We start from the raw sequence: 12,415 nt of genomic DNA on the forward strand, positions 1-12,415 counted from the left end.
CTAGAATGCGATGCATACTAGCACATTATGCCTTTACCTTGCAGGTCCAAAAAAAAAAAAACAATCAGTGGTTTGCAACCGCTTTACATTTGTTCAGTAATGCACAATAGGACCGGCAGAAAGGCAACACGACTTTCTTGTTTCTTTCTTGTTTCTGCCTTCTTCTTGGTGGTGTTGTCCACTGCATTATGATTTTGGGTTGTGGCGATTCGGTAGGTGCAGGATATGTCTGGCCAGCCGTAGCCTCCGATCTTTGACAAAGTTCTCAAGCTTATGCATACCACTGCACTTTCATTTTTAAAATGAATGTTGTGCTTAAAATACTAGATCACATTGGACATTGGACACTCAGTCAGGTTTCCTCCAATATCGTCATCAGAATTGAGCTGTTATTCCTAGGTTTGCACTTAATGTTTCTGTAGCGGTAAAGGGTCCAGCACTAAACCCTTCTTAGCATGGGCCTTGTTCTGCATTATGTCATTATGTGGAGGTGGCTGTCTTGGTAGGGGCAGGGGTTTGCTTACTTGTGCCAAAGCCTCCAGCAAGGAGAGCAGTGAGCAGTGAGCAGCATGGCAGTGAAATGACCAAATCTCACTCCAGATCTTAACTGTAAATGTATGTTGTTTTGCCACAGATATGAGATGACAGCTACCTGATCTGGCATAGGCATTGATCTCATGTCTGTGGGTGCCTGCAGATGGGATCAGTTGGCTGGTGAACAATTGAGTTGAAAAAAATATTTTCCAATCATTATTTTTGAACTCTAATATACCAGGGTCAGCCTTTTCCCATCTACTTACTCCATCTTCTCCTCCATCCTCTCTGCATTTACATAAATTTGTAAGGCTGGCAGCACTCCGCATACAGCTTACTTCAAGGCTGGTTGGGTTGTGCCTGCACATAACCCCACTCTTCAATCTACAGAAAACTTTAGCCTGATATAACCTCATATAAGTCATAAGGAAGGAATGTACACTGCTTCTGAAATTAAAGCTGAACTCTAAGCAAACAGATAAAAGGATGGATGAAATATTTTACCTGCCAAAGAGTTTGTATATCTGTCCATACAGCTCTAAGATTTACACAGCTCTGCCACACAGTAAAACTCTGCCCTCCAGGAAGGAGACCTGGTTTTCTCTATTGCAATGTGTATGGATATTCACTCGCGCCACTAGAATAATTATCTTAATTTGGTACGCTGCAAGTTCAAATAACTGTGGGTTTAGTTATGTGCATAAAAGTAAAGTGAATAACTGCGCGTAGTTATTCACTTTACTTTCTCTATTGCAGTTAAGTAATATTTTCAAGTTTTGTCTTTCCCCCAGTGACTGGACAGTAAAAGACAAAGCGGCACACTGATGAGCTCATCTCTCTGTCAGCCTGCTCCCCCTCTTATTAGCATGTTCCTTGATAGCACATAAGCACTACAGTACACCCGATTGGCTCATTAGGATGCTTCTCCCTCTGCCAGTCTGAGATCTACTGTACAGGGTATTTCAAGAGGCCAATACCATCTCAAATTCATGTCATTACCCTACTTGAATTAAAAAGTGTATTTAATGATATAATAATGATTTCTGTAATGAGCTACATTCATTTGTGTATGTTATATCTGCATGAAGATGAGCTTTAAATGTATCAAATATAAGGATTAGGACAATCAGATCCTTGTAATAACTAGCTTGTTTAACATGTATATAAAACTATCATTACAGTGACTAAATCCGATTCTGAAAGCTAACAGTAAAGAGCAATCATATAAAAGGAAACTGAGAAAAATAGAATACCTCCGCTGACTTCCCTAGTAGTGATGTAATGCAGATCAATATGCTGGGACTGTCACAATCATTACTATGATAATCTATGTATTACCTTATCTACAAAGCTGATAAAGGATCTTTAGGATCTATAAAAGGCAGGGGATTGGCTTTGTATTTACTACAGCCCAGAGGCAATTAGGCAAAAAGCATTGCTTGCTTTAGTCTGCCTCTAGTAACTTTACTGACTCTGAGTGTTGCCTTTGAGCTCTCAAATTGCAATTTACAAAGCAGAGAAGATGTGGAGGAGAATGTCTCAGATATTTGTTTCTGTTGTGCTGATGGAGCTGTGGTTGGTGCTGGTGGTTCAGACACTGCCACTTTTTGACGCAGGACCACATGTGCAAGGTGACTGGGGGGAGTCTGTAAGAATCAGGCGTCTGTATACAACCAGAAAGCATGGGCAGGAGAGCTTTTATCTAAGGATACACGATGATGGCAGAGTAGATGGAGAAAAACATCAAAGCTTTCACAGTAAGTTACAAGCAAACTTTTTTTTATATGTACCCTATATATTACAATGCATGAGATTTATCAGGGATTCAGTACTCTTCTAAAAAGTACAATATGTGTCAATTTTGTTATTGTGGTTTTTAGAAATTAATATGGCATGTTTATACAGTACTCTTCCAAAGTAAAGATTTTACGTAGAGTTCATTTACTAACGGGGTAGAGCATGTTCCCATTGCAAAGTGATTTTTTTACTCAGCTTAGTAAACGAGGTGAAGTTGTGCTGAATTCAGTCATTCAATCATTTATGTGCAACAACCCTGTTTTGTTGAATGTTTTCCATGAGCATGATTGGTCCTTCTTTGCAAAGTAAATTGTCACTTTTCTTCACGTCATTCACTACGGTAAGTAAAAAATTCACTTTGCAAAGGGAAATATTACTTTAAAAGTGAACATGCTCTACTTCTCTAAATTATCAGAAGTGGCAGAAATGGTCATTTGTGTTCACATGGCTATGCTTCTGTCTTGTTAAAAATGACATACTGTATTTTCTGGCATATAAGACTACTTTTGAACCTCAAAAAAATCCCCCAAAAATGGGGGGTCGTCTTATACGCCGAGTATAATATCTCCATGGTAACCTAAGTATAAGTATTACCGGTAGATGAAAATTAGGGGGGTCGTCTTATACGCCGGAAAATACGGTATTTTAATGTTGTCATTGTGTTAGAGTATCACTGGTTAGTAACTCATGGCATACCATGACTGTGATTGCAAACCATGATGTCATAACATCAGTGATATATATATATATATATATATATATATATATATATTTTCAAATAAAAAACAATTATTTGATTGCTTCTTAGATTATCTGATTTCCTTCTATTTTCTTTATTTGTTAAAAAAAAAAAACCTCTTGAAATAACCGATTTTCTTTTTTTCAGGTTTACTTGAAATCAGAGCAATTGGAGTAGGTGTAGTGGCCATCAAAGGTTATCACTCGTCTCTATATCTGTGTATGGGAAGCGAAGGCACACTCTATGGACTGGTAAGTGTATTCAGATGTGCAGGTATCAGCGATGTCATTCACTTCCATTGCGTTGCTAGGAAATTTGTAAATACAACAGGTTTTTATATCTATGTTGCTAGAGTATTCCTCTTTTGAGAGTGATAAAAGTTCACCAATAGAGTTAATTAAAGCAAGCATGTAACGCGAGAAATAATGTACACTCCCATTGCTCGCTATATGGCTGATTTACTAAAGTAGTTGAGAATCTTCACTCTAAAAACTGAGTGAAGATTTACTTTAACTATCCAGTCACATGAAAAGCAAATTCCTGTTTTTTTATTTAAGCTGTACTTGATTGGGTGTTGAAAGTGAACACAGCTACAACAAGTGAAGATTCTCAAGCTCTTTTGTAAAGCAGCATCATTGATTCAGGGCAAACATGCAGTTCAGTAAAGTCAGAGTGGAATCGGAACTCCTGATCTGTGTACTTGTTCCAGCTCAGAGACTTAAGCCCCGTACACACACACCGATTGTCGGCCGAACGATTGGCCGTCTTTTGTCCGGTGCTGTCCTGTCGGTTGAAAAGTGCTCAAGACTGCACACGAATTTTGTCGGCCAACAACAACCGACTGCAGAAGTGATGTCATGTGATGGTTAACTTTCCGTGTGTTTTTTCTTCTCTGAGCATGCCCAGTCTTGCTCATCTGCTGTTTATCGGCCGAATTCTGTACTGACTGAGGAACAATCAGCCGTTCTGGTGTTGGCCAACAAAAATTTTAAAGCATGCACACCAGATTCTGTTCGGCCGAAAAGTCGCAGTCGGTTGTCGGAAGCATCATACTAACAAGCCGACAATCGGCCGATCGGACGGTGGCAGAATATTTACGTCCGACAATCGGTACGTGTGTACGGGGCTTTAGACAGACACTTTTAAATGGAGAGATCAGCAATGCCAGCCTCCATGATTCCTTAGTACCATCTTCCTTTAATTAAAGAAGAAGAGGCAGCCATGCATGGTCCAATATCTGCAAACCATGTGACCGATTTAAGCTTTTCTTGCAATAGTTGGGCACTATAAAGGTAAAAGTGTAACTACAGACAAAAAAAAAAAAAAAAAGACATATATATGACACAGTTTGTCAGTAGCATTAAAACAGTAGTTTTTTTATTTTTCCTAGGTCCACTTGTAATATAGTTTTACTACTTTTTGATCCTGCCAATGGATCAAATATGTTTCCACATCGAGCAAAAGAGTGAGAAAGCTGTTTGTCCTGTAGTGAAATCACACAGCAGAGTTGCCAGGGAAGTCCTAAAAACACATAGACCTTAAAGGAGATTTACAGCCAAAGCTTGTTTGGCTGTACTTCTGTGGATCACAGGAGTATAGTTCATTCTGCACTCCTGTGACCCCTTTTTAGCAGACAGCGGGATGAAGCCCACTGTCAGCTGACGTCACAGAACCGGTCCACGCTCGGGAAAGGCTGGGACCATATGGTCAGGATCCATCTACATGCCTGGACTGAGCCGCTGAGAGCCTGAGCCGTCCGCTCCTGTTACCTCCACAGGAGGTAGAGGGGGGAGGGGGGTTGGGGGGGGCAGAGCGGAGAGCCAGTTACTGACAGTCAGCAGCTCTCTGCTCAGGTTGCTGTGAGAACCGAGTGATCGTCGGTCTTTAATCACTCGGTGAACTCGGCGGTGGACAGATGCGGCATTGGAACAATGCTGCATCCAGCTAGGTAAGAATGATTAAAAAAAAAAAGCATTCCCATACTTCTCTTTTAAAGCTGAAGTCCAGACAGATAAAAAATACACAAACGAATGCAGCTCTGTAGCCATTCATACATCTTTACAGGTATTTTTTTTAATGCAAGCAGTGTAAGTACCTGAATTTGATCTGGTATCTTGCAATTCCTGTGCAGCAGAGCTCGGTAGAGGGAAAAGCAGGGAGAGGGGGCCAATCTGTTGTGCTCCAATGTGTGGAGCATACTGACAGGTGGAGAGAGCATAGTGACAGAGACATGAGCTCGTCTCATCTGCTTCCTTTTCTTTCACTGCACAGTCACAGACTAAAGAAATCTGGTCTCCTGTCCTATCAGCACTGTTTGTCAGAGCTGTGTAAATCTCAGCACTGGGTGGACAGAAATACAAATCTTTTGACAGGTAAACAGCTCCTATATACATATTTCATCTGTGTGTTTAACTGGATGCATGGAGGTCAGCTTAAAGTATGTAAATTAAAAAAGAAGTATGGCAAAAACTTTGGCCCTACTTTTCCTATGGATCATAGGAGTGCAGCTTGTTCTGCACTCCTGTGACCTGTTTTCAGTTGACAGCATGCTAAAATCTGCTGTCAGCCAACATAGCTCAGCCGGTCCATGCGCTGGATTGATCCAGATTTAACAGTTGAGATCTACCCAGAAGCCTGGACTGGCAGCTAGCTCAGCCTCTCAGCAAGCTGCTGGGAACCAGCTGCACCCATCCCCTGCACAGCCCAGCATTTCAGAGAGCACTGGAAGGGCAGAACAGATTGACAGTCACGGCTCTCTGCTCTGAGTGGAGGGGAGAACTGAGTGATCAGCGATGTTTGATCGCTCGGTTCTCAGCATGGAGGTGGTGGGGTACAGATGCAGCGTCAGATCGATGCTGCGTCCACCTAGGTGAGTATAATTTTTTTTTGTTTGGAAAACCAAATTTTCTTTTAAAACCTGATTTCAGATAACACTTAGTTAGTAGTTAAAGTAATAGTTCGTCTTTGCAGAAAAAAATGTAAAGGTGAACTAACATTGCTGTAGCTGATCAATCAGAATCCATCTGATCTGTTCTTGAAGTGCTGACAGAGAAGAAGGAAAAGAGTGGGGTTTTCAAATCCCTGTACTGTCAGATCGACTTTGGGGTGCTGACAACTCAGCCACCCCGGGGGTAATTAGAGTGGGTATCAGGGATAGGGAGATTGTCCACTGTTAGTTAATCTATACAGTTTTTTTTTTCTTTAGGAAAAAAGGTTTTAAACCATATAAATAAAAAGTTGACCATTGTAAGCACGCCTCGCGATGTTATTTCATTTGTCCCAACTGCTGAAGCTGCAGATCTCCTAGTAGAACCAACATGTAATAAAACTATATTACAGCAGACACTCAAAAAACAGAAATTGCTTTCTTCATGCTAGTGACAGACTGCCTTATGTCATTTTATTACTTTGTCCACAGTAACACTTTTAGCTATGTTGTTGAGTATTGCTAGCAATGGAGTTCCTTGTTACTGGACACATAGGATTACCTGCACCTCAAAATACATGTGCGATTATGCAAAAATAATAATTTTCTCTACCCAGAAAGCAGACTGGTCCTGTCCCATACGTGTTCTACATGGTAATGCATTTAGAATTAAGAACAGAGGTTTTTTGGTGCTACAATCTGATAGCACCTGGCCACTTTTCAGGAAAGTTAAGAGATATGATTCTCCCTTCTGGAATTTGCTTTTGCTGAGGCCATAGTGGGAGGAAGAAGGGCTTGTTTTCCAGACCAAAAACCTGACCCCTGAGAGTAAAACTTCAGTACAGCAGTCTGGAAAGGTTCCTTCATCGATGCACCTGCTAATTTGACTATGACCTGGAAGCACTTTTGTAGTCTTCACCTGCAACGCTGCTGCAAATAAAACTTGATATTGCAGTCTCACTAGTAATAAAGAGAGATGCTCAATGACACCACCATGTTATTGGTCCCCACAGTGTGGAAATGGCAGAAAGTAACTGCTGGTGGTAAATTTAGATTGCAGTCAAAAGACATGTAACAAAGAGCATACAGGTGTACATACACTATACAGTAAAACCTTGGTTTGAGAGTAACTTGGTTTAAGAGCGCTTTGCAAGACAAGCAAAATTTTCAAATAAATTTTGACTTGGTTTACAAGCGATGTCTTGTTATACAAGTAGCCTCAAGTCACAGCTGAGTAGAAAAGAGAAGAGAGTCACCTCTAAGTGTAGCAATATGGTTAAATTTAATGAAGGTACAAACTTTAGCAACTCAGATGGTTGATGATTGGAACAGGCACATCTAAGGATGCAGGCATCCAGGCTAAAGCTGTCCACATAGACCATCCTCCACACTGCCATCTACGTCATCCCTTCCATGCTGCCCCTCGCTTTCAGATCGCTTTACTGCAGGGTGGTCTTCCCGGTAAGGATTACAGACTGGCAGCCGGCGGTGCAGAAGATAGTCTATGTGGACAGCTTTACCCCGGATGCCTGCATACTTAGATGTGCCTGTTTTATTCATCAACCATGTGAGTTGCTAAATGTTGTACCTTCATTAAATGGAACCATATTGCTACACTTAGAGGCGCCTCTCTTCTCTTTCACACTCTGTAGCTCCTGCTGGATTTTGCTTCTAATCCCCTTGTGGAAGCAGCTATTTGTGGATGGACATTTTATGGTTATATAACCTCTCGCAATGCTATAATCTTTTTATATGGACTATAAACTGAAGGACTTATGAATAAATGGTTGTGGAACGAATCATCTGAGTTTCCATGATTTCTTATGGGGAAATTTGCTTTGATATAAGAGTGCTTTGGATTACAAGCATGTTTCCGGAACGAATTATGCTCGCAATCCAAGGTTTTACTGTATTACCAAAAGTATTGTGACGCCTGCCTTTACAAGTACATCAACAGTGCCAGATGTCACAAATGTGCTTCTGGAAGAAAGGTCAAACATTCCCATAGACACACTCCTAAACCTTGTGGACAGCCTTCCCAGAAGAGTTGAAGCTGTTATAGCTGCAAAGGGTGGGCCAACTCAATATTGAACCCTACGGACTAAGACTGGGATGCCATTAAAGTTCATGTGCTTGTAAAGGCAGGCGTCCCAATACTGTTGGCAATATAGTGTATGTGTTAGGAGAGGAACATCTTAATGGATGGAACGTTAACTAAATCCTATAAGTTTTCTTATGTGTAAGCTTTTATTAAAAAAAAATATATATATTTTTAATACAGTGGCAGGGATTGACATTCTTTTCAATTATTTGCACTTTTATTAACACTTAAAAACAGGACAACAAACAGGATCTGTTTGTCCACCAATGGGCCACCTTATACTCATCTTCCCAGCACACTGCTTTCTCTACCACAAAGTACTTGGTGCTTCCAGGTATAAAGGCGCATGTGACCTACCCCGATAATGTAGTGCTAGGGCATAATAGCTAATCACTAGCCTGAACACTGTCATATGATGGAGGGAGTGAAATCCCCACTGCCTTTAAGCTTAGAGACCAGGTATTTTGTGGCAGCTGTGAAAATGAGTATAAAGTGGTTGTGGGATGGACTTTAAACAGACCCTGTCACTTTTTACAGAATAGGTAAGGAGACAGGGCTGCAGCACTGAGCAGTGTATTCTGACAGAACAAAATAGTAGGGGGGGGGGGGAGGATTCCAACATCCACCTCATTTGTGTGGATGGGGGAATGTGTGGATGGGGGAATCTGTTCATTTTTTGATCTGCTGGCTGGCGGATCAAAAAAACAAAAATCAATCTATGGTCAGCTTTACTGAATGTCACAGCATTATTAAAATATATTTACTGAAAGCTGTACAAAGTCAGTAACACATAAACCTTGTAGCTGCTGCCTCACTGGTACTCAGTAGTGAGCGTTCCAGCAAGGAATAACACGTGTCCAGTAGTGTAAAATAATAAAGCAGGAGAACCGCCGCTTGCCCAGCCCGATCCTAGTTGATGCATGTATATGTGGCAGCCTCAGCCAGCGCTGCTCCGCAGACCACTGCCGTGACGCATTTCGCCACTCGCCTGGACTTAGTCATATATGTCACCTCTATGACTAAGTCCCAGTGCGTGGGGCAAAATGCATCAGGGGGCGTGGCAAACGGCAGTTCTCCTGCTTTAAGTCAATAACACTGTTTTAAAAATACAAAACAGACTAGCTAAGCACACATAAAATTATACCCTTAATATATCAAGGGTAATAAGTAGGTCACGTCAATGAGGATTGCAGTGTTGAAAAAGCCAAAAACAAAAAAAGAATTGCTGTGTTAGAAATAGAGCTGGGAAATACTTACAGTCCACATATTGTAATCAGTAACATTGTAAGAGTAATTAAGGTCAATGTGGTGTCGTTTGCTGAGCCATTTACCGTATGTCTGACTATTCTCCCTGATAAATAAATCACTAAATACCATTACTCAGCATTTTATACTTTGGCGTCAAATTGTTCTTTAAATAGATTTATCATTTGGCCTTCTAGTACCCTTTGCACAATTTTCCTCACACCTCATGCTCCATTTTTGTCTCAGTAATGGCGGGTGAATGAACTCTGGTTCACTGAACAATACATATCGGTGGACAGCGAGGCAACTGCACTCTGCTAGTAACAAAGTTGTTCAAAAGTACTAGACGTCTGACAGGGTTTGCTGCAGTATTTCTTAGTCCCAAAACATTTTCTAAATATGTAAAAATAATATAGAAGTATTACTATTATTACCTGCAATTGCCAGCTATAAATATTCTCATTGTCAACAATATTTATACAGTATATATTCTGCATATATATTTATATTACAGTATATATACTCACGCTACTAAGTTGTTGCAGCAACTAATACTGGAGAGTGGAGATCTTCCTTAGTATGGCTATGATCGGCCAAAAATTTTCACAGAATGACTGATGGGTAGAGATCTCAAATGAGTAATTATAGCACTGGAATCTGCTGATATCCTTGCCTGGCAGTAAACTCATAAACAGTTTTTCCCATAACATTAGAAAAGGATTTGATCTGTTCACAGAGAAATGCTTACAGGCCTCCAACAGATCATAAACTGCCCAATAGATGCAAACAGTGCTTGAAATCAGAACTGTGGCTAAGTTTTACAAAGCTTTTTATGGGCAGCGTTATATTCTACAACACATATAGCTTAACTTTCTGTGGCATGACTGTGGCTGTACCCATGTTCCTTTATTGCTGCAGTCACACTTTGTGAAAGCTTGCAAAATTGCACGCTTGCAGTGTCAATTGTTGTTAAAGACAACCCAAATATGGCAAAACAGATGTGCGTTCTTCATGTGAATAACACGACAAACATGGGGTTAAAATTGTGTAAAGCTCAGAAAGGTGTATGAGCTACTTTGCAATGCATGCTATGTGTAGGGCAGCTTATTGCAATGAATAGGGAACTCCAGGGATTCCCAAACCACGGCCCTGCAGCTGTTGCAGAACTACACATCCCATGAGGCATTGTAAAACTCTGACATTCACAGACATGACTAGGCATGATGGGAATTGTAGTTCCTGAACAACTGCAAGGCCGTAGTTTGGGAATCCCTGGGCTACTCTGCGTGTCACGTAAAAATGCACCCTTAAAAGTAAACTTCAGTCATTATTGGTTAGTTGCCTGATGAGAACTCACATGTTTGTAGAACAAATATGTTTTAGAAAGATTTTCAGTATCTGCATTAAGCATTGTTTTGCAAAGCAACATTTTACCCAAATGTGAACCTGTAACCAGGTCATGGACATTCAGGGATTTACATATTCTTTACAAGCGGTTCCTTAGCTTGAAAAAAAATCCCCACTACGTCATGTAACTGCAGACACTGGGGAGCAAATAGTCCTCATATTTAAAGCAAAAGCACTAAAGTTGTTCATGTTGTTCTTTCAGCAGCTCCCCCTGCTTTCCTCCCCCCACAGAGCACCTTTTTGTGTTTTACTTTAGAGCAGTGGTCTATAAACTGCCGCCCGAGGGCCAAAAGCGGCCCTTTGCTTTCCTTTATTAGGCCCTTTGGGCACTACTGACATCAACAATTAAACATAAATCCTGCTACTGACATCAACAATGGAGCGTGATTTCTCCCACTGACACCGATAATGGGGCACCATTTCTCCAACTAGCACCAACAATGGGGCACCATTCCTCCCCTTAATACTAAAGATGGGGCACTGTTTACTCCCACTGATGCCAGGACAATTTCTATTCCCACTGGCTACAGTCCAGCTCCCCTGAAGTCTGAAGGACAGTAAACTAGCCCTTTGTTAGGAGAGTTTGAGGACCCCTGCATTAGAGATTAGAAAATTGGTGGGCTGCTGAATCACTGCTGGGAGGGGGAGACAGGGGGAGCTGTGTCATCTGAGTCAAGAACATAAATGCAGCTAAAGTTCAGCGAGGGTTTAACTATTTACTGCTTGTTAAAATATGTAAATACCACAATGCCCATGATGTGGCAAAGGTTCACTTTATATAGTAATTTTCAAGTGCATAAGCAGTTGTACAAATGAGAAGATGTCTTTACTGACTGCAAAACTTAAACAGTGCTGTGGTATTACATATGCATACCTAGTCACCGTCTATTGCCTCAAGAAGCTTAGGATAGCTACTAATTTATTTTCAAAATAAATACTAAAGATTTGCTTTTCAATTTGCAGAATACCTTTTCTCCTGAAGAATGTTCTTTCAGAGAGGAACTTCTTCCTGATGGATATAACATGTATAAATCGAAGACGTACGGGATGGCAGTCTCTCTCAGTAATAAGCAAAGGCTGCATTCGAAAGGAAAAGCATATCCGCCACTGTCCCAATTCTTACCTGTAAAACACTGGGTACCATTAGACCTCAACCAATATCGAGAGGATGAAGACGATGGGTTTCAATATGATGACAAAAAGAATTCTCCAGATTTTGACAGTATGGACCCCTTAAGACTCATAAACCATGACAAAAAATAGCAACTGGAATTTTGGAATGCACTGAAATAGAATGTAAAGAAAAAAAAATACAATTAGAGCAATACTTGCAAAACGAACCTGTAAAGACCCATAAAAAATGGGCAAATTGACAAAAACAGAAGTTACTGCACAAAACAACTCCAAGGTCATCTTATCACCTTCTTTTCATAATGAAGAAAAGCTAGAACAAGTCAAAACCTAAAGACGTAAGACCACACAAGAACATTCCACTAGAAGACCTATACACACATTATGTGGCCCATTTCAGCTGCTAGCTTACAGGCAATATGATAATTCTAAAGAAATGATCAAACACCATTTTATGGTCCTTGGGGATCAAAAGCCATCTTCGAACGGTGATCCAGTGTTGCTGAAATGTTTATCGCTATACATAGCTTACATA

The 12,415-nt window shown here is 40.7% G+C and overlaps 1 protein-coding gene across 1 annotated transcript; it reads left to right on the top strand.

Moving 5' to 3' along the window:
- Positions 1-2,056: 2,056 nt before the first annotated feature.
- On the top strand, positions 2,057-12,012 carry FGF19 (fibroblast growth factor 19; the record flags this gene model as incomplete). Its single annotated transcript, XM_082270472.1, has 3 exons — positions 2,057-2,291; positions 3,218-3,321; positions 11,713-12,012. 3 exons carry the CDS (start codon positions 2,057-2,059, stop codon positions 12,010-12,012), a joined length of 639 nt encoding a protein of 212 aa, XP_082126598.1.
- Between the last annotated feature and the right edge of the window lie 403 nt (positions 12,013-12,415).

Source organism: Pelophylax lessonae (assembly GCF_965119305.1).
Source record: "Pelophylax lessonae genome assembly, chromosome: 10".
Lineage (NCBI taxonomy): Eukaryota > Metazoa > Chordata > Amphibia > Anura > Ranidae > Pelophylax > Pelophylax lessonae.